Below are 23,658 nucleotides of genomic sequence, written 5' to 3' on the forward strand. Positions count from 1 at the left end.
GCAGAGACTGCACTGAGAGAGACAGAGGCCTGGAGAGCAGAGACTGCACTGAGAGAGACAGAGGCCTGGAGAGCAGAGACTGCACTGAGAGACAGAGGCCTGGAGAGCAGATACAGAGACTGCACTGAGAGAGACAGAGGCCTGGAGAGCAGATACAGAGACTGCACTGAGAGACAGAGGCCTGGAGAGCAGATACAGAGACTGCACTGAGAGACAGAGGCCTGGAGAGCAGATACAGAGTGTGCACTGAGAGACAGAGGCCTGGAGAGCAGACACCAGAGACTGCATCTGGAGACTGTTCACTAAGAGAGTCCCAGACACTGGATGAGACCTAAGGATTGTGCACTGAGCGAGTCCCTGAGAGACTGCGCACTGAGTACCGCTGGGCGAGACGTACAGCCAGGCGGTGACGGGGACACGAGAATCTGGATAGACAGGTTGTGGTCAGGGGAGAAAGTAGAAGGAGGAGAGAGCGCAGAGCACGGAAGAGATCACAGGTATAAATGTATGTCACGGAGACCGTCCTGTACCCATAACCTACTGAGAGACATATATATATATACTGAGCGGAGGTCTAATAGACTGTACAAGAAGGGGGTACAGAGAGAGAGCTGAGGACTGTCTGACAGAGTGCACAGACACACCTCACTGGAGCTCTGACTAGACCCCCGGAGACAGAAGAGACAGTCCCGCTGGTGTGGATTCAGGCTTCTCGTCTTCGCTTTGGCCGTCTCGCAGGTGAGTGTCTGTCAGGTCGGGGCCGGCGCAGTGACATCCAGTCTGAGTGTCACCAGTCGAGGTGGGGGTAACCCTCTGTCCAGTGCCTGCAGGGCCCCCACAATCAGGACCGCACTGGATTTGGGGGGTTGTAGTCCCCTTTAAGATTTCTTGTGGATACTGAAACCTGCTGTTATCATGTAAATGAGGCTCCTCCACCTCCTGCCTCTTCCTGTATTGTATGTACATAGTGACTATGCACAGTGCCTCCTGCCAGGAGTGTGAGTGCGGCCATCATACTGTGTGAGCGGGTGTAACACGGAGTGTGAGTGCGGCCATCATACTGTGTGAGCGGGTGTAACACGGAGTGTGAGTGCGGCCATCATACTGTGTGAGCGGGTGTAACACGGAGTGTGAGTAAGGGTAACACTGAGTGTGAGTGCAGCCATTATACTGTGTGAGCGGGTGTAACACTGAGTGTGAGTAAGGGTAACACTGAGTGTGAGTGCAGCCATTATACTGTGTGAGCGGGTGTAACACTGAGTGTGAGTAAGGGTAACACTGAGTGTGAGTGCGGCCATTATACTGTGTGAGCGGGTGTAACACAGAGTGTGAGTGCGGCCATTATACTGTGTGAGCGGGTGTAACACAGAGTGTGAGTGCGGCCATTATACTGTGTGAGCGGGTGTAACACTGAGTGTGAGTAAGGGTAACACTGAGTGTGAGTGCAGCCATTATACTGTGTGAGCGGGTGTAACACTGAGTGTGAGTAAGGGTAACACTGAGTGTGAGTGCAGCCATTATACTGTGTGAGCGGGTGTAACACTGAGTGTGAGTAAGGGTAACACTGAGTGTGAGTGCGGCCATTATACTGTGTGAGCGGGTGTAACACAGAGTGTGAGTGCGGCCATTATACTGTGTGAGCGGGTGAGTGCAGCCATTATACCGAGTACTGCCAGACCAAGTGTGTGTGGGTGTAATACTGAGCGTGTGTCGCAGTGTGTGCATCGCACTATACTGCAGACTGTGATACTAGGCATTTGTCCATGTAACGTTGAATGATTGTGTATTTACACTTAGAGTGAGTATATATTCAGTAAGTATTTGCTCACTATATACATTCAGACTGTGAAACTGAGTGGGACCATATAACACTGGGTGAGAGTGTGTATTCACACTGAGTATAACATTTACTGAGCGGACACACTGTATACAGTCAGACTAAATGTATTCACAAGTATACCATATACTGAGCAAACACTGTATACAGCCAGACTGTGAGTGTGTATTCACACGGAGTATACCATATACTGAGCAAACACTGTATACAGTCAGACTGTAAGTGTATTCACACAGTATATGTATACTAAGCAAACACTGTATACAGCCAGACTGTGAGTGTGTATTCACACGGAGTATACCATATACTGAGCAAACACTGTATACAGTCAGACTGTAAGTGTATTCACACAGTATATGTATACTAAGCAAACACTGTATACAGCCAGACTGTGAGTGTGTATTCACACGGAGTATACCATATACTGAGCAAACACTGTATACAGTCAGACTGTAAGTGTATTCACACAGTATATGTATACTAAGCAAACACTGTATACAGCCAGACTGTGAGTGTGTATTCACACGGAGTATACCATATACTGAGCAAACACTGTATACAGTCAGACTGTAAGTGTATTCACACAGTATATGTATACTAAGCAAACACTGTATACAGCCAGACTGTGAGTGTGTATTCACACGGAGTATACCATATACTGAGCAAACACTGTATACAGTCAGACTGTGAGAGTGTATTCACTCGGAGTATACCATATATTGAGCAGACACTGTATACAGTCAGACTGTGAGTGTGTATTCACACGGAGTACACCTATACTGAGCAGACACTGTGTACAGTCAGACTGTGAGTGTGTATTCACATGGAGTATACCTATACTGAGCAGACAATATATACAGTCAGACTGTGAGTGTGTATTCACACGGAGTATGCGTATACTGAGAAGACACTGTATACAGTCAGACTGTGAGTGTGTATTCACACGGAGTATATGTATACTGAGCGGACACTGTATACAGTCAGACTGTGAGTGTATTAACACGGAGTATACCTATGCTGAGCAGATACTGTATACAGTCAGACTGTGAGTGTTTATTCACACGGAGTGTACGTATAGTGAGCAGACACTGTATACAGTCAGACGGTGAGTGTGTATTCACACGGAGTCCACATATACTGAGCAGACACTGTATACAGTCAGACTGTGAGTGTGTATTCACACGGAGTATACGTATACTGAGCGGACACTGTATACAGTCAGACTGTGAGTGTGTATTCACACGGAGTATACGTATACTGAGCGGACACTGTATACAGTCAGACTGTGAGTGTGTATTCACACGGAGTATACCTATGCTGAGCAGATACTGTATACAGTCAGACTGTGAGTGTTTATTCACACGGAGTGTACGTATACTGAGCAGACACTGTATACAGTCAGACGGTGAGTGTGTATTCACACAGAGTCCACATATACTGAGCAGACACTGTATACAGTCAGACTGTGAGTGTGTATTCACACGGAGTATACGTATACTGAGCGGACACTGTATACAGTCAGACTGTGAGTGTATTAACACGGAGTATACCTATGCTGAGCAGATACTGTATACAGTCAGACTGTGAGTGTTTATTCACACGGAGTGTACGTATACTAAGCAGACACTGTATACAGTCAGACTGTGAGTGTGTATTCACACGGAGTATGCGTATACTGAGCAGACACTGTGTACAGTCAGACGGTGAGTGTGTATTCACACGGAGTCCACATATACTGAGCAGACACTGTATACAGTCAGACTGTGAGTGTGTATTCACACGGAGTATACCTATGCTGAGCAGATACTGTATACAGTCAGACTGTGAGTGTGTATTCACACGGAGTATGCGTATACTGAGAAGACACTGTATACAGTCAGACTGTGAGTGTGTATTCACACGGAGTATATGTATACTGAGCGGACACTGTATACAGTCAGACTGTGAGTGTATTAACACGAAGTATACCTATACTGAGCAGATACTGTATACAGTCAGACTGTGAGTGTTTATTCACACAGAGTATATGTATACTGAGCGGACACTGTATACAGTCAGACTATGAGTGTGTATTCACACGGAGTATACGTATACTGAGCAGACACTCAGTATACAGTCAGGCTGTGAGTGTGTATTCACACGGAGTATACGTATACTGAGCAGACACTCAGTATACAGTCAGGCTGTGAGTGTGTATTCACACGGAGTATACGTATACTGAGCAGACAATATATACAGTCAGACTGTGAGTGTGTATTCACACGGAGTATGCGTATACTGAGTGGACACTGTATACAGTCAGACTGTGAGTGTGTATTCACACTGAGTATAACATATACTGAGCGGACACTGTATACAGTCAGACTGTGAGTGTGTATTCACACTGAGTATAACATATACTGAGCGGACACTGTATACAGTCAGACTGTGAGTGTGTATTCACACGGAGTATACCATATACTGAGCAAACACTGTATACAGTCAGACTGTGAGTGTGTATTCACACGGAGTATACCTATACTGAGCAGACACTCGGTATACAGTCAGACTGTGAGTGTGTATTCACACGGAGTCCACATATACTGAGCGGACACTGTATACAGTCAGACTGTGAGTGTGTATTCACACGGAGTATACGTATACTGAGCGGACACTGTATACAGTCAGACTGTGAGTGTGTATTCACACGGAGTATACGTATACTGAGCGGACACTGTATACAGTCAGACTGTGAGTGTGTATTCACACTGAGTATAAGTATACTGAGAAGACACTCGGTATACAGTCAGACTGTGAGTGTGTATTCACACGGAGTGTACGTATACTGAGCAGACACTGTATACAGTCAGACTGTGAGTGTGTATTCACACGGAGTCCACATATACTGAGCAGACACTGTATACAGTCAGACTGTGAGTGTGTATTCACACGGAGTATGCGTATACTGAGTGGACACTGTATACAGTCAGACTGTGAGTGTGTATTCACACTGAGTATACCTATACTGAGCAGACACTCGGTATACAGTCAGACTGTGAGTGTGTATTCACACGGAGTATACGTATACTGAGCAGACACTGTATACAGTCAGACTGTGAGTGTGTATTCACACTGAGTATACCTATACTGAGCAGACACTCGGTATACAGTCAGGCGCTTTCTATTTATGTAATAGTGAGTGTGCATGCTGTAAGTGAGGTGCCTGGATGAGAGTGTATTACTGTGCCATGAAGGGCACACTTATTATACTGCAGGTCAGTGAGTTATAGATTGTAAGCTCTGTTGTCCAGGCTGTGAGGGATGTTCATGTCTGTTCTGGTACTTGCAGGGGTCACACTTGTGTCACCCGTGTATCATGTACCAGGGGCTGTACAGAAAACACAGAGAATCTTTGGCAGCACAGACACGTGTGGCTCTCCAGGTGATCCAGTTACGCCCTCCACACGTGAGGACAGACGTGGGGTGTGGCCGCTGAGCATGGGGTGTTCTTATTCTTACTGATTGTTTCCAAATTACCCAAGCAATTTCTGATATGGAGAGTGTTTATAAAAGCTGCGTGGACCAGGACCGCCTCGTGTACGCCTGACATCACAAACCGCTCTGGGAGAAAGTAGTCACCTTTCCAAATGTTCCCAGGATTACATACGTGTCACACGTTACATTGTACCTGAGGAATAGGAGAACAGAGAAAGTTACCAAGAGAGTGGCTCCTGTAGAGAGCACTTGAGTATGTACTGATAGCATAGAGAGCAGCCGGAGTATAGGATAGGGTAGAGAGCAGCTCCTGTAGAGAGCACCTGGAGTATATGATAGGATAGAGAGGGGCTCCTGTAGAGAGTACATGGGGTATACAATGATAGGATAGAGAGGGGCTCCTGTAGAGAGTACATGGGGTATACAATGATAGGATAGAGAGGGGCTCCTGTAGAGAGCAGCCGGAGTATACAATGATAGGGTAGAGAGGGGCTCCTGTAGAGAGCAGCCGGAGTATACAATGATAGGGTAGAGAGCAGCTCCTGTAGAGAGCACCTGGAGTATACAATGATAGGGTAGAGAGCAGCTCCTGTAGAGAGCACCTGGAGTATACAATGATAGGGTAGAGAGCAGCTCCTGTAGAGAGCACCTGGAGTATACAATGATAGGGTAGAGAGCAGCTCCTGTAGAGAGTATATGGGGTATACAATGATATGGTAGAGAGGAGCTCCTGTAGAGAGTACATGGGGTATACAATGATATGGTAGAGAGGGGCTCCTGTAGAGAGCAGCCGGAGTATACAATGATAGGGTAGAGAGGGGCTCCTGTAGAGAGTACATGGGGTATACAATGATAGGATAGAGAGGGGCTCCTGTAGAGAGCAGCCGGAGTATACAATGATAGGGTAGAGAGGGGCTCCTGCAGAGAGCAGCCGGAGTATACAATGATAGGGTAGAGAGCAGCTCCTGTAGAGAGCACCTGGAGTATACAATGATAGGGTAGAGAGCAGCTCCTGTAGAGAGTATATGGGGTATACAATGATATGGTAGAGAGGGGCTCCTGTAGAGAGTACATGGGGTATACAATGATAGGGTAGAGAGGGGCTCCTGTAGAGAGCAGCCGGAGTATACAATGATAGGGTAGAGAGCAGCTCCTGTAGAGAGCACCTGGAGTATACAATGATAGGGTAGAGAGCAGCTCCTGTAGAGAGTATATGGGGTATACAATGATATGGTAGAGAGGGGATCCTATAGAGAGCACCTGGAGTATACAATGATAGGGTAGAGAGGGGCTCCTATAGAGAGCACCTGGAGTATACAATGATAGGGTAGAGAGGGGCTCCTGTAGAGAGCACCTGGAGTATACAATGATAGGGTAGAGAGGGGCTCCTATAGAGAGCACCTGGAGTATACAATGATAGGGTAGAGAGCAGCTCCTATAGAGAGCACCTGGAGTATACAATGATGGGGTAGAGAGCAACTCCTGTAGAGAGCACCTGGGGTATACAATGATAGGATAGAGAGGGGCTCCTATAGAGAGCACCTGGAGTATACAATGATGGGTTAGAGAGCAACTCCTGTAGAGAGCACCTGGGGTATACAATGATAGGATAGAGAGGGGCTCCTATAGAGAGCACCTGGAGTATACAATGATAGGATAGAGAGGGGCACCTATAGAGAGCACCTGGGGTATACAATGATAGGATAAAGAGGGGCTCCTATAGAGAGCACCTGGAGTATACAATGATAGGATAGAGAGGAGATCCTGTAGAGAGCACCTGGAGTATACAATGATAGGGTAGAGAGGGGCTCCTATAGAGAGCACCTGGCGTATACAATGATAGGGTAGAGAGCAGCTCCTGTAGAGAGCACCTGGAGTATACAATGATAGGGTAGAGAGGGGGTCCTATAGAGAGCACCTGGAGTATACAATGATAGGATAGAGAGGGGATCCTGTAGAGAGTACATGGAGTATACAATGATAGGGTAGAGAGGGGCTCCTATAGAGAGCACCTGGAATATACAATGCTAGGATAGAGAGGGGATCCTGTAGAGAGCACCTGGGGTATACAATGATAGGGTAGAGAGGGGCTCCTATAGAGAGCACCTGGCGTATACAATGATAGGGTAGAGAGCAGCTCCTGTAGAGAGCACCTGGAGTATACAATGATAGGGTAGAGAGGGGGTCCTATAGAGAGCACCTGGAGTATACAATGATAGGATAGAGAGGGGATCCTGTAGAGAGTACATGGAGTATACAATGATAGGGTAGAGAGGGGCTCCTATAGAGAGCACCTGGAATATACAATGCTAGGATAGAGAGGGGATCCTGTAGAGAGCACCTGGGGTATACAATGATAGGATAGAGAGGGGCTCCTATAGAGAGCACCTGGAGTATACAATGATGGGGTAGAGAGCAGCTCCTGTAGAGAGCACCTGGGGTATACAATGATAGGGTAGAGAGCAGCTCCTGTAGAGAGCACCTGGGGTATACAATGATAGGGTAGAGAGCACCTGGGGTATACAATGATAGGGTAGAGAGCACCTGGGGTATACAATGATAGGGTAGAGAGCAGCTCCTGTAGAGAGCACCTGGAGTATACAATGATAGGGTAGAGAGGGGCTCCTATAGAGAGCACCTGGAGTATACAATGATAGGATAGAGAGGGGCTCCTATAGAGAGCACCTGGAGTATACAATGATAGGGTAAAGAGGGGCACCTATAGAGAGCACCTGGGGTATACAATGATAGGGTAGAGAGCAGCTCCTGTAGAGAGCACCTGGGGTATACAATGATAGGGTAGAGAGGGGCTCCTATAGAGAGTACATGGAGTATACAATGCTAGGGTAGAGAGGGGCTCCTATAGAGAGCACCTGGAGTATACAATGATAGGGTAGAGAGGGGATCCTGTAGAGAGTACATGGGGTATACAATGATAGGGTAGAGAGCAGCTCCTGTAGAGAGTACATGGGGTATACAATGATAGGGTAGAGAGCAGCTCCTGTAGAGAGTACATGCGATATACTATGATTTGGTAGAGAGGGGGCTTCTGTAGAGAGTACATGGGGTATATGATGTGGTAGAGAGTGGCTCCTGTACAGTGTATTGCGAGGTGAGGGACAGCGGAGGGGTAAGACTAGGGCAGGGTGTACATGTATGTGTCATGTTGGTGGCGGGGTTCCACGTGTCGGTGGTGGTGATATCCTGTTTATATCCTTGGTCGGGTGCGGCGTCTGCCCCCAGGAGGCATGAAATCAGCAGAAGGTGAAATTCTCATAATGAGTCATTACTAATTATCCCAAAATACAGTGACCTCACTGACCCCCTATATGACTCTTCTGTACTGACCCCCTATATGACTCTTCTGTACTGACCCCCTATATGACTCTTCTGTACTGACCCCTATATGACTCTTCTGTACTGACCCCCTATATGACTCTTCTGTACTGACCCCCTATATGACTCTTCTGTACTGACCCCCATATGACTCTTCTGTACTGACCCCTATATGACTCTTCTGTACTGACCCCCATATGACTCTTCTGTACTGAACCCCTATATGACTCTTCTGTACTGACCCCCATATGACTCTTCTGTACTGACCCCCTATATGACTCTTCTGTTCTGACCCCCATATGACTCTTCTGTACTGACCCCCATATGACTCTTCTGTACTGACCCCCTATATGACTCTTCTGTTCTGACCCCCATATGACTCTTCTGTTCTGAAGGGTGGGTGACGGGGTCAGTATTACCGTACAGGAGGGTGACGGGGTCGGTTATACCGTACAGGAGGGTGACAGGGTCGGTTATACCGTACAGGAGGGTGACGGGGTCGGTATTGCCATACAGGAGGGTGACGGGGTCGGTATTGCCATACAGAAGGGTGACGGGGTCGGTTATACCGTACAGGAGGGTGACAGGGTCGGTTATACCGTACAGGAGGGTGACGGGGTCGGTTATACCGTACAGGAGGGTGACGGGGTCGGTATTGCCATACAGGAGGGTGACGGGGTCGGTATTGCCATACAGAAGGGTGACGGGTCGGTTATACCGTACAGGAGGGTGACAGGGTCGGTTATACCGTACAGGAGGGTGACGGGGTCGGTATTGCCATACAGGAGGGTGACGGGGTCGGTTTTGCCATACAGAACGGTGACGGGGTCGGTTATACCGTACAGGAGGGTGACGGGGTCGGTATTGCCATACAGGAGGGTGACGGGGTCGGTATTGCCATACAGAAGGGTGACGGGGTCGGTTATACCGTACAGGAGGGTGACAGGGTCGGTTATACCGTACAGGAGGGTGACGGGGTCGGTTATACCGTACAGGAGGGTGACGGGGTCGGTATTGCCATACAGGAGGGTGACGGGGTCGGTATTGCCATACAGAAGGGTGACGGGTCGGTTATACCGTACAGGAGGGTGACAGGGTCGGTTATACCGTACAGGAGGGTGACGGGGTCGGTATTGCCATACAGGAGGGTGACGGGGTCGGTTTTGCCATACAGAACGGTGACGGGGTCGGTTATACCGTACAGGAGGGTGACGGGGTCGGTTATACCGTACAGGAGGGTGACGGGGTCGGTTATACCGTACAGGAGGGTGACGGGGTCGGTTATACCGTACAGGAGGGTGACGGGGTCGGTTATACCGTACAGGAGGGTGACCGGGTCGGTTATACCGTACAGGAGGGTGACAGGGTCGGTTATACCGTACAGGAGGGTGACGGAGTCGGTTATACCGTACAGGAGGGTGACGGGGTCGGTTATACCGTACAGGAGGGTGACGGGGTCGGTTATACCGTACAGGAGGGTGACGGGGTCGGTTATACCGTACAGGAGGGTGACGGGGTCGGTTATACCGTACAGGAGGGTGACTAGGTTGGTATTACTGTACAGGAGGGTGACGGGGCCGGGATCTCTGTACTGTACAATGATGCAGTGATTCATGCGTGTTTTGATCGTCCTGTCTCTTCCTCATTCCTCTCATGTCCGTACATGTTGTCTGGTTTTCCCACACGTGAGGTGAGGATGAGAACATGGAGCAGGCGTGTCCTGCCACTCAGTCTGTTGTGTGTGTATACAGTGTGGCGGACGTATGCTGTCCCCTGAATAAACCACAAGAACGGGCGTCGTACGGCACCATAAATCTCACCCGTCATCTCAGCGCCGCAGACACGTCTTCTCTCCTGACCGGTGGCCTCTTCTCTCCAGGTGCTGAGATGGTGACAGAAGAAGGGGGCGACTGGCTGCTCGCTGTCCTGCGGGAGGTCCAGCTGGAGCAATTCCACTCCAAAATCCAGGATGAACTCAACATCACGCGACCGGGACACTTCGACTTTGTCAAACCATTTGACTTGGATCAGATCGGAATGGGAAGACCAGGTAGGATTCTTAGAACATGATGGGGGATGTAGTGCTTTATGGGTCTATGGAAGAATATTATTCATGATGAGCTTGCATCCTCTGACATGATGGGGATGTAGTACTTTGTGAGTATGAGACCTTTTTACTCATGGTAGATGTAGGATTCATGATAGGGGATGTAGTGTTGATATCAGAGGGAGTGTATCCCATGATGGACTGAAATATCGGGTTCATTATGCGGTAAGTAGTACTTAGTGCATATGAGCAGTTATCAGATACACAATACATGATGGGGGATGTAATGGTCTGCCGTCCTCACCGCTTTGGTCTGATAGGAAAGTGACTTGTCCTCCGTCCTTTACATAAGACTCCTGGTCTCGTTGTCTTATTACGGCTTCACTTCTGCCGTGTCTGAAACTTTCGTGTTGCGTGTTGTGAGTCATAGGACGGGATCTCTTATTTCATATGGAATGATGAGTGGAGATATGTCATTCCTGGAGCAGCTCAGGAGAGGGAAGTTGTTAACATTCTGCACATTCATTGTGATCCTAAACATCTCCTGGCCATCAGGTCCCATACTACATTTTCATCTCAGACCCCTCATAGATGCAACATCTCCTGTCCACCAGGTCACATACTACATTTTCATCTCGGACCCCTCATAGATGCAACATCTCCTGTCCACCAGGTCACATACTACATTTTCATCTCAGACCCCTCATAGATGCATCATCTCCTGTCCGACAGGTCCCATACTACATCTTCATCTAAGACCTCTCATAGATGCATCATCTCCTGTCCACCAGGTCCTATACTACATCTTCATCTCAGACCCCTCATAGATGCATCATCTATTGTCCACCAGGTCCCATACTACATCTTCATCTCAGACCTCTCCTAGATGCATCATCTCCTGTCCACCAGGTCCTATACTACATCTTCATATCAGACCCCTCTCAGATAGATCATCTCCTGTCCACCAGGTCCCATACTACATCTTCATCTCAGACCCCTCATAGATGCATCATCTCCTGTCCGCCAGGCCCTATACTACATCTTCATCTCAGACCTCTCATAGATGCATCATCTTCTGTCCACCAGGTCCTATACTACATCTTCATCTCAGACCCCTCATAGATGCATCATCTATTGTCCACCAGGTCCCATACTACATCTTCATCTCAGACCCCTCATAGATGCATCATCTCCTGTCCACCAGGTCCCATACTACATCTTCATCTCAGACCCCTCATAGATGCATCATCTCCTGTCCACCAGGTCCCATACTACATCTTCATCTCAGACCCCTCATAGATGCATCATCTCCTGTCCGCCAGGCCCTATACTACATCTTCATCTCAGACCTCTCATAGATGCATCATCTTCTGTCCGCCAGGCCCTATACTACATCATCATCTCCTGTCCACTAGCTCCTATATTACATCATGCAATGATTTGTAAATCCCATCGACCCATTTATTCAAAGTAGATTACAGAACATAGATATCATAATATCAGAACATAACAGATGACAGAACATAACATCAGATGATGGAGGGGAGACATTTTACCATTTTATGGAAAAAAAATAATAATAATTTAGAACTTGATGGCAGCAACGCAGCTCAAAAACGTTGGGCCATGTTATCCATTGTGTAGCCTCCTCTCTGGACATGGCAGTGTCTCCCATTGTGTAGTCACCCCTCGGGACAGCTTCATGTCTTCCATCATGTAGCCTCCACTCTTAACAGTTTGTAAAGGTCTGGGAAGTGAGGAGGCCAGTTGCTGGAGTTATGTGAGAGCAATGCTGTCCCATTCTTGTCTGATGTCAGATTCCAGCTGCCCCACAGTCCAGGGTTGTCTTTACCAGATTTTTTGCTTCATAATGCACCAAATGTTTTCTGTTGGTGAGAGGTTTGGCCATTTCAGCACCCGGACTCTGAAGCCATGCTGTTGTGATGAATGCAAGATGTGGTTTAGCAGTGTCTTGCTGAAATGTACAAGGCCTTCCCTGAAAGAGACGTCTGGATGGAGCATATGTTGTTCTTGAACCTCCATATACTGCTCAGCACTGATAGTGTCTCTCCAGATGTGTAAGCTGCCCACATCATAGTCACTAATACACCCCCAATACCATCAGGGGTGCTGATAACAAGATGGATGGTCCCTCTTATCTTGAGTCCGCAGAACACGGCACCTGTGTTTTCCAAAATGTTTTTGGGGAACAGTTTTCCATTTTACCCCAGTCCATTTTAAATCACCAGGTCCAATACTATATCTTCAACCCAGACCCCTCATAGGTTCATCATCTCCTGTTCACCAGGTCTCATACTACATCATCATCTACTGTCAACCAAGTCCTATATGACATCATCATCTATGTCCCACAAGCCATATACTACATTAACATCTCTTGTCCACCAGGTCATATTATAAACCATCATCTCCTGTATCCCAGGTCCTATACTACATCAGTATTTCCTGTCCACCAGGTGTTATTCTACATCATCATATCCTATCCACCAGATCTTATTCTACGTCATTGTCTCCTGTCCACCAAGTCCTATATTACATGATCCTCACCTATCCACCATGTCCTATACTACATCATCATCTCCTGTTCAGCAAGTCCTTTACCTACATCATTCTTTCCTTTTCACCAGGTCTCTTTCTACATCATCCTCACTTGTCCACCAGGTCTTATTCTACATCATTAGCTGGTCCTTAAAATGTTTTACAATTAGGTAAATCCAACCTCAGATGAACAAAAACACATAGCAGATTTCACCTTGTCAAAAATGAAGTCAAAATGGAAAAGTGTGTGGAAAAACTAAGTTCACCCCATGAATCAGTAGCTTGCTGAGCAGCAATAACTTGAAGTCCTGGTTTTCTGGATGACTTTTTCAGTTTCTCACATGGTTCTGGAGGAATTTTAACCCACTCTCCTTTACCACATTCTTCATGTCATTGAGGTTTGTGGGCATTCATTTATGCACAGCTCTCTTGGCTGTTGGATAGATGTCCTCGCATTTGACACTAGAATAATTTGGTATACAGACTGCAAGATTGTGGCTGAAAAACAAGCCCAAATCATTCCCCTCCACCCCATGCTGAACAGCAAGTATGAGGGGTTTCTGCTGATATGCAGTGTTTGGTTTTCACCAGATTTGTTGCTGTACATTATGGCCAATATGTTCATCTCCATTTTGTTCTCATCTGTCCAAAGAAGATTGTCCCAGAAGTCTTGTGGTTTGTTCAGACTTTGCAGTCAGTCTAGACCCATCATCCACCATCTCCAGTCTAGACCCATCATCCACTGTCTCCAATCAGTCTAGACCCATCATTCACCATCTCCAGTCAGTCTAGACCCATCATCCACCATCGCCAGTCTAGACCCATCATCCACTGTCTCCAGTCAGTCTAGACCCATCATCCACCATCTCCAGTCAGTCTAGACCCATCATCCACTGTCTCCAGTCAGTCTAGATCCATTATCCACCATCTCTAGTCAATCTAGACCAGGGGTGCACAACGTTTCTTGGTTGAGGGCCACATTGCCAGACTTAACTAATGACGCGGGCCGAAATAAAAATTTAAATGTGTATTAACAACTGAAATATTGTACTTATGGCATATTGAACACACATTATATACCATTAATGTCTAGTTAAACTTCCAGGACTCCCATCTAATGGGAGAAATACATGAAAAATACATGTGAGCAGCCACAAGCCATAGGCATACATGTCTGTTACCAGATGGTTGGGGGCCACACAGAATGGTATCAAGGGCCGCATGTGGCCCCCGGGCCGCAGGTTGTGCACCTCTGATCTAGACCCATCATCCACCATCTACTGTCTTTTAAGCCCTCTGTAGATTCTTGGTCTGGGTCTGGCATCTCTTCATCATTCCCTCAGGTTGGTAGGATTGTTATTTCTTCATCATATTTACCTCTGACAATTTTCAAATTTCAGCACAGAGAAGACTCTTTGAAGCACTGAAGCGAAGGAAGCCTCCAGTGCGCCCAAAATCGTGGATGTACAAGGTAAGAGCCCCTGATATAACAAGAATGACTCCAGGCAGTAGAGTAGAAGGTCTCCAGATGACCATTTTTCCAGATATGATAGAGATTTCTGGGACAGACAAATCTGGAACTGGGCAAATAATTCACTAGTGTATATGAACAAGCTGAGGACCGAGGCTGAGGACCTCATCTCTGCTAGAAAAAAAAATTCTTCAACTTATCTGTAGGTCTCTATCTACCTAAATGATGGGATTTGTAGTAGGGACAATGACCTTTACCCTACCATCACCCCTTCTTCAGGTGTAAATGGAAGCTCCCCTTATTTTTGGATGCTTGTGTCCTTGTGTCTATGGTGGTAAATCCATCACACCACACTTTATTAGAATCTGATATTTTATATTGGTTGTTAGTTGTCCCTTTACATTTGGGGCTTCAACATTGTGGCTACAGCTGTTCTATAAGGGGAGCTCCATCTAAATGTAGTAGAGTCCCATGGCACAGGAAGAATGTAGGCGGAGTTCCCTTTGAAGAGTAAGTTGGCTGCTTTGAGTGACCCCTGTGAGGACAGGTGGTTGTTGTCTCAGCTGCAGGTGATCTTTGTATCGCACTCTCTGGCATCCACAGCACAGTTCACACAAGTGACTCACCGGCAGTGGGTGCGCCCATGGGTGAAGTCAATTCACTGCCGGCTGTTTACTCACTATTAGCAAGATGATAATTAGCTAAAGCTTATCAATAAGATTCACGTTGACTGGCAGGCGAGGAGGAGTCAGTAAAGGCTTCCGCTCTGGAAAGGGATGGCCAGCCTCATCTTTGAGAAAGTTTCCATGAGAGCTTTCTATTAAGACTTTTCAGGAGAACTTTCTATGAGAACTCTCTATTAGAACGTTTAATAGGAGATTTTCATTCGAACTTCGTGAGAACTTCAGGACTCTCCATGAGTATTTTCTAGTAGACCTTTCCATGAGAACATTACATCCTAATGGCTCCACCCAGAGTTAGCCATTTCCTTTGAGACTCGTATAACTGGGTCCTAGGCATCCTCCACTTGATGGTTCTCTGGGTCATCAGAAGACACTGGGTGGAGTTACACTTTAGTGCTGTACATTACACTGATGTCAGCAGTGGGTGCAGAGCTCTGAAATCCTTCTATAGTGTAAACTTTATCTGTTGGTTCTCACTTACCTCTTATTTTTCCTTCCCAGATGTTCTCCACAAGAAGCCCTGACAGCCCAGATTCTGCCCCATTCCCGGATTCTGTCATCTCGCCATCGTCTTCCTCCCCCAAGGGGGATCCAGACTGCTCCCTGAAATGCTTGATCAACGAGCGGGACCTAAGCCTGTTTGAGCGCTTGGGGGATGGATGTTTTGGCGTGGTCAGAAGAGGAGAGTGGAGGATACCAGGCGGAAGAGTGGTACGTGACTTTTGTGCTGGCACCTGGAGGATCATGGGATAGATTTGGGTGGATCCTTTCATATAATGACACAGTATATCTCCACAGGTGAATGTCGCAGTAAAGTCCCTCCGGTCAGATGCTGGCTCAGACCCCGACGCGCTGCTCGATTTCCTGCAGGAGGTGAATTCCATGTACGCCTTGGATCACCCGCACCTCATACGCCTGTATGGTGTGGTCCTGGCGCAGCCGCTGAAGATGGTGAGTAACCGCCTTGCTATCCTGAGGTTGGGACAGGGGGTCAGTCAGTAGAGGACTATGTCATCTGGTGGTTTCTGTGGTTACAGGTGACGGAGCTGGCACCTCTGGGATCCCTCCATGACACCCTGCGCTCACGTTACGGCACCTTCCCTCTGCCGCTCTTGTGGTCGTACGCCCTGCAGATCGCCTCAGGCATGAGCTACCTGGAATCCCGCAAGTTCATCCACCGGGACCTGGCAGCACGAAACATCCTGATGAGCAGTGAGGAGGTGGTGAAGATTGGCGACTTCGGGCTGATGAGGGCGCTGAACGGGCACAGCGACCATTACATTATGTCTGCTCACCGCAAGATTCCCTTCGCATGGTGAGACCCCGTATGATGCAGTGCAAGGGGGGCAAGGCACGAAGTTCTACGAGCACACACGTGACTCTTACATTATCTTCTAGGTGTTCCCCAGAAAGTCTGAAGATCGGCACCTTCTCTCACCCGTCCGATGTCTGGATGTTTGGGGTGACCCTGTGGGAGATGTTCACCTATGGCCAGGAGCCTTGGCTGGGATTAAGCGGACGACAGGTACCCCACAAGTCCTACACCTGGGGGGTGATTACCCTGGGGTCCTCTATATGATGGTTTCTATAAGCTTCCTCGTCTCTCACCAGATCCTAAACAAAATTGACCGTGAGGGCGAGCGGCTGGAGCGGCCGGATGATTGCCCACAGGGCCTGTACTCCATCATGATGAGGTGCTGGGCCCACAAACCAGAGCATCGCCCCAACTTCAGCAACCTGATGGCCCTGATCCAGGAGGTAAGCAGCACCCCAATACTGCATCCTGAGAAAACTGTTTCTCTTCTGTACCCCCTCTTCTCTTTGGTACCCCGTCTTGTCTTCAGCACCCCCTCTTCTCTTCGGTACCCCCTCTTCTCTTCGGTACCCCCTCTTCTCTTCGGTACCCCCTCTTCTCTTCGGTACCCCCTCTTCTCTTCGGTACCCCCTCTTCTCTTCGGTACCCCCTCTTCTCTTCTGTACCCCCTTTTCTCTTCAGCACCCCCTCTTCTCCTCAGTGCCCCCTCTTGTCTTTGGGACCCCTCTTCTCTTCGGTACCCCCTCTTCTCTTCAGTACCCCCTCTTCTCTTCAGTACCCCTTCTTCTCTTCTGTACCCCCTCTTCTCTTCAGCACCCTCTTTTCTGTTCCTGCACCCCCAGTCTTTACACTTGGTCTGACCGGCATGTTTTGGCAGGCGCGGCCAGTTGAGGTTCGGGTGCTGCAGGATGTGATGGATGCCAATTTGCTGCGTCTGGACGCTGGGGACGTGGTCACCCTCATTGATGTCGGGTAGGTTCTCCTGGTATAGGGACTGGAGTGAAGATTTGGGGTTCCCTTCATCTTTTCACCCCATCATTCACTTTCCTCCTTATTTTGGTTCTTAGGTCAGACTTGCAGATGTGGAGGGGGCAGAACCGCCGAACCCTGAAAGTGGGACAGTTCCCATCTTCACTGGTCAGCCCGGAGGACATGGCTCAGGCGCGGAGCTGTGTACAGATGACGAGCGGCCTGGGGAAGCTGTCCCTGGGAGATGCTGAAGCTGAGAGCGAGTGAGTAGACAGAGGAGGCTCTGCCCCGTGTGCTGCGGTAGTCAGGAGGCAGTGCCAGTAGCTTGAGCTCACTGCTGCCGAGTGGTATTTTTCCTCATGTATTCAGATGTAGAATGTACCGGCCGGTTTGCCGTGTGCATGAGGCTTGTAGTTAGAGTGGTTCATCGGGTGACTTTCATTTCCGTCATAGCTGGCTCTAGGATGTAGTCAGGAGGCTCTGCCCAGTATATAGCTGGCTCTAGGATGTAGTCAGAAGGCTCTGCCCAGTATATAGCTGGCTCTAGGATGTAGTCAGGAGGCTCTGCCCAGTATATAGCCGGCTCTAGGATGTAGTCAGGAGGCTCTGCCCAGTATAGAGCTGGCTCTAGGATGTAGTCAGAAGGCTCTGCCCAGTATATAGCTGGCTCTAGGATGTAGTCAGGAGGCTCTGCCCAGTATAGAGCCGGCTCTAGGATGTAGTCAGGAGGCTCTGCCCAGTATATAGCCGGCTCTAGGATGTAGTCAGAAGGCTCTGCCCAGTATATAGCTGGCTCTAGGATGTAGTCAGGAGGCTCTGCCCAGTATATAGCCAGCTCAAGGATGTAGTCAGGAGGCTCTGTCCAGTATATAGCCGGCTCTAGGATGTAGTCTGGAGGCTTTGCCCAGTATATGGCCGGCTCTAGGATGTAGTCAGGAGGCTCTGCCCAGTATATAGGTGGCTCTAGGATGTATTCAGGAGGCTCTGCCCAGTATATAGGTGGCTCTAGGATGTAGTTAGGAGGCTCTGCCCAGTATATAGCCGGCTCTAGGATGTAGTCAGGAGGCTCTACCCAGTTTATAGGTGGCTCTAGGATGTATTCAGGAGGCTCTGCCCAGTATATAGCCGGCTCTAGGATGTAGTTAGGAGGCTCTGTCCAGTATATAGCCGGCTCTAGGATGTAGTCTAGAGGCTCTGCCCAGTATATAGCCGGCTCTAGGATCTAGTCAGGAGGCTCTGTCCAGTATATAGCCGGCTCTAGGACGTAGTCTGGAGGCTTTGCCCAGTATATGGCCGGCTCTAGGATGTAGTCAGGAGGCTCTGCCCAGTATATAGGTGGCTCTAGGATGTATTCAGGAGGCTCTGCCCAGTATATAGGTGGCTCTAGGATGTAGTCAGGAGGCTCTGCCCAGTATATATCCGGCTCTAGGATGTAGTCAGGAGGCTATGCCCAGTATATAGCCGGCTCTAGGATGTAGTCAGGAGGCTCTGCCCAGTATATAGCCGGCTCTAGGATGTAGTCAGGAGGCTCTGCCCAGTATATAGCCGGCTCTAGGATGTAGTCAGGAGGCTCTGCCCAGTATATAGCCGGCTCTAGGATGTAGTCTGGAGGCTTTGCCCAGTATATGGCCGGCTCTAGGATGTAGTCAGGAGGCTCTGCCCAGTATATAGGTGGCTCTAGGATGTAGTCTGGAGGCTCTGCCCAGTATATAGGTGGCTCTAGGATGTAGTCAGGAGGCTCTGCCCAGTATATAGCCGGCTCTAGGATGTAGTCAGGAGGCTCTGCCCAGTATATAGCCGGCTCTAGGATGTAGTCAGGAGACTCTGCCCAGTATTTACTTGTTGTGTTTCTTCCAGGAGGAGGAACAGAGGGAAGGAAGCTGCACGGAGAGGAGGAGGCGCAGGAGGAGGAGTGAAGTTACTGCGCATGCAGGGTGAGTGCCCGTTTTATGGTCACCTTTGGGTGGCTCCTCCCATCGTGGGGTACACTGGACACCCCCCACTGACCTCCCTCTTTCTCCAATCAGGGCTCTCGAAAAGTCTGGAGTCTCTGTCAGACTTCGGCCAGCAGAACACTCGTCAGAACCGGCCCGGACCCAAGAGCCGCGTGCGAGACTTGGAGAGCTCTCCACCCCGCGAGCCGTCCCCCAGAAGAATGAGCGACCTCCCGCCCCGGAGGATCCTCGCCAACCTCCGCCCCCCTGTCCTGCCCAAACCAAAACTGCCCGCCCCCAAGGAGAGGCACCTCCCCCTTCCCAGCATGGACTACCCCTCCCCACAGATGAGCCGCACCAGCAAAGAGAAGTTCTCATCATCTCCGGCCCTGGCACCTGCTGGGGATGTAGTCCATCGTTTACCGTCAGACGGAAAGACGGCGTCACAGAAAGGAGGCTCAGCCGAGAGCGACCTCCAGAGGAAGGTCAAGGAGGTGAGACCGCCAGCTAAGGACCTCCCCCATCATCCCAAGATGAGCCTGACTGCAGCTCTAGATGTGACTGGAGTGCAAAACACGGTGTAATAGGCACTGACTGCAGCTCTGGGTGTGACTGGAGTATAAGACATGATGGAACAGTGAGGCACTGACTGCAGCCCTGGATGTGACTGGAGTATAAGATATGATGGAACAGTGAGGCACTGACTGCAGCCCTGGATGTGACTGGAGTATAAGATATGATGGAACAGTGAGGCACTGACTGCAGCTCTGGATGTGACTGGAGTATAAGACATGATGGAACAGTGAGGCACTGACTGCAGCTGTGGGTGTGACTGAAGTATAAGACATGATGTAACAGAAGAATAGTGACTGCAGCTCTGGATGTGACTGGAGTGCAAAACACGGTGTAATAGGCACTGACTGCAGCTGTGGGTGTGACTGGAGTATAAGACATGATGGAACAGTGAGGCACTGACTGCAGCCCTGGATGTGAATGGAGTATAAGACATGATGGAACAGTGAGGCACTGACTGCAGCTGTGGGTGTGACTGAAGTATAAGACATGATGTAACAGAAGAATAGTGACTGCAGCTCTGGATGTGACTGGAGTATAAGACATGATGTAACAGCAGAATAGTTAGTGCAGCTCTGGATGTGACGGGAGTGTGAGATATAATATAGCAGAATAGTGAGTGCAGCTCTGGATGTAACTGGTGTATAAGACATGATGTCACAGCAGAATAGTGACTGGAGCTCTGGATGTGACTGGAGTATAAGACATTATGTAACAGCAGAGTAGTGACTGCAACGCTGTATGTGACTGGAGTGTAGGACATAACATGATTGCAGCTCTGGATGTGACTGGAGTATAAGATGTGACACTGAGCTTTTTCTTCCGTTCAGGTGGAGGAGCGAGTTCATGGAGTGACGACAGAAGAGAGCCGGGGCGCCCTGCGCAGCTATGGTGGTGATGTCACCCGCGCTGTGCAGTCTCTGAAGGTGAGTAGTCCTCTATGTCTGGAGATGATGGTGGTGATCAGTGCGTCCTCCGTGTCTGGAGATGATGGTGGTGATCAGTGCGTCCTCCATGTCTGGAGATGATGGTGGTGATCAGTATGTCCTCCATGTCTGGAGATGATGGTGGTGATCAGTGCGTCCTCTATGTCTAGAGATAATGGTGGTGATCAGTGTGTCCTCTATGTCTGGAGATGATGGTGGTGATCAGTGCGTCCTCCATGTCTGGAGATGATGGTGGTGATCAGTGTGTCCTCTATGTCTGGAGATGATGGTGGTGATCAGTGTGTCCTCCATGTCTGGAGATGATGGTGGTGATCAGTGTGTCCTCTATGTCTGGAGATGATGGTGGTGATCAGTGCGTCCTCCATGTCTGGAGATGATGGTAGTGATCAGTGTGTCCTCTATGTCTGGAGATGATGGTGGTGATCAGTGCGTCCTCCATGTCTGGAGATGATGGTGGTGATCAGTGCGTCCTCCATGTCTGGAGATGATGGTGGTGATCAGTGTGTCCTCTATGTCTGGAGATGATGGTGGTGATCAGTGCGTCCTCCATGTCTGGAGATGATGGTGGTGATCAGTGTGTCCTCCATGTCTGGAGATGATGGTGGTGATCAGTGCGTCCTCTATGTCTAGAGATAATGGTGGTGATCAGTGTGTCCTCTATGTCTGGAGATGATGGTGGTGATCAGTGCGTCCTCCATGTCTGGAGATGGTGGTGATCAGTGTGTCCTCCATGTCTGGAGATGATGGTGGTGATCAGTGTGTCCTCCATGTCTGGAGATGATGGTGGTGATCAGTGTGTCCTCCATGTCTGGAGATGATGGTGGTGATCAGTGTGTCCTCCATGTCTGGAGATGATGGTGGTGATCAGTGTGTCCTCCATGTCTGGAGATGATGGTGGTGATCAGTGTGTCCTCCATGTCTGGAGATGATGGTGGTGATCAGTGTGTCCTCTATGTCAGGAGGTGATGGTGGTGATCAGTGTGTCCTCCATGTCAGGAGGTGATGGTGGTGATCAGTGTGTCCTCCATGTCTGGAGGTGATGGTGGTGATCAGTGTGTCCTCCATGTCTGGAGATGATGGTGGTGATCAGTGTGTCCTCCATGTCTGGAGGTGATGGTGGTGATCAGTGTGTCCTCCATGTCTGGAGATGATGGTGGTGATCAGTGTGTCCTCCATGTCTGGAGATGATGGTGGTGATCAGTGTGTCCTCCATGTCTGGAGATGATGGTGGTGATCAGTGTGTCCTCCATGTCTGGAGATGATGGTGGTGATCAGTGTGTCCTCTATGTCAGGAGATGATGGTGGTGATCAGTGTGTCCTCCATGTCTGGAGATGATGGTGGTGATCAGTGTGTCCTCCATGTCAGGAGGTGATGGTGGTGATCAGTGTGTCCTCCATGTCTGGAGGTGATGGTGGTGATCAGTGTGTCCTCCATGTCTGGAGATGATGGTGGTGATCAGTGTGTCCTCCATGTCTGGAGATGATGGTGGTGATCAGTGTGTCCTCCATGTCTGGAGATGATGGTGGTGATCAGTGTGTCCTCCATGTCTGGAGATGATGGTGGTGATCAGTGTGTCCTCCATGTCTGGAGATGACGGTGGTGATGAGTCTGACCTGTGTAACCCTTTGTTCTCCGCACAGGTAGAGCAGCTGTACAATGTGAGTCGGCACAGTAAGGAGGATTGCCGGCGGATCCTGGAGAAGTGTCAGTGGAACCTGGAGGCTGCTTCCCGCTACGTCCTGCGCAGAGCCTTGCACCCCCAGTGACCGGGTCACCAAAGTGAACTGGAACCTTGCTTAGTGGGTGGACAGAGTCCATGAAGACTGAGGACGCCCCGCGTGGCTCATGGGGTCTGCCAGGAAGGACGGGCAGGCGGTGGTTGCCATATTGAGGACCCTGGGGTGCTGGACGTCTCAGGGGGTCATGGTGAACCCTAAATGACTCAGGAACAGACCCTGCTGTACATTTACCACCAGATGGTATTGTACGTTACAGGAGAGGCAGGAAGTGTCATCAGAGGGTCACAGCTGTCATCTTGGAGGTGACATCTGCAAGAACTAAAAGTGTGTCCTCATGACCAAATCTGTGCCAAAATCTTCTGTGGTATTAATGTGGACTTGTTGGAGGACTACAGCTCCCAGCATAGACGGAGAACATTGCTGGCTGACATGTGAAGCCGATATGCAGTATTAGGACATTACACACATGAAGGAGAATTGCATGTTATTACCGGATGTAATAAATCTATAATCACTCTGATGCCGCTCGTCTGTATACTTCTCTATCAGCTGCGCTGTCCAGAAAGGAATGTGTTAAACTCTGGGTGAAGGGCACAATGTGGACCAACAGCTGCTTCACCCCATAGTATCCAATCCAAAGCAGAATGAGAGGACACATCATACTACCCACTGCTGAGCCTCACAGCTAGAGGAGTGGTATATGGTTGGGTTTAGGTCTTGAGGAGTGGTATACGGTTGGATACAGGTCTTGAGGGGTAGGTATATGGTTGGGT

The 23,658-nt window shown here is 49.1% G+C and overlaps 1 protein-coding gene across 3 annotated transcripts; it reads left to right on the forward strand.

Annotated features, from left to right (window-relative positions):
- Positions 1-230: 230 nt before the first annotated feature.
- On the forward strand, positions 231-23,405 carry LOC122923930 (non-receptor tyrosine-protein kinase TNK1-like). Of its 3 annotated transcripts, none has more exons than XM_044274801.1 (14): positions 231-505; positions 10,527-10,697; positions 14,654-14,724; positions 15,909-16,118; positions 16,206-16,358; positions 16,445-16,722; positions 16,806-16,932; positions 17,019-17,165; positions 17,600-17,694; positions 17,790-17,954; positions 19,549-19,625; positions 19,719-20,119; positions 21,029-21,124; positions 22,787-23,405. In XM_044274801.1, exons 1-14 carry the CDS (start codon positions 325-327, stop codon positions 22,910-22,912), a joined length of 2,298 nt encoding a protein of 765 aa, XP_044130736.1. In that variant the 5' UTR covers positions 231-324; the 3' UTR covers positions 22,913-23,405. The 3 variants fall into 3 exon arrangements, with proteins under 3 accessions (XP_044130736.1, XP_044130738.1, XP_044130739.1); XM_044274803.1 differs by having other exon boundaries at positions 382-738; XM_044274804.1 differs by having other exon boundaries at positions 387-497.
- Positions 23,406-23,658: the final 253 nt, after the last annotated feature.

This window comes from Bufo gargarizans, unplaced genomic scaffold (assembly GCF_014858855.1).
Source record: "Bufo gargarizans isolate SCDJY-AF-19 unplaced genomic scaffold, ASM1485885v1 original_scaffold_2076_pilon, whole genome shotgun sequence".
Classification (NCBI taxonomy): domain Eukaryota; kingdom Metazoa; phylum Chordata; class Amphibia; order Anura; family Bufonidae; genus Bufo; species Bufo gargarizans.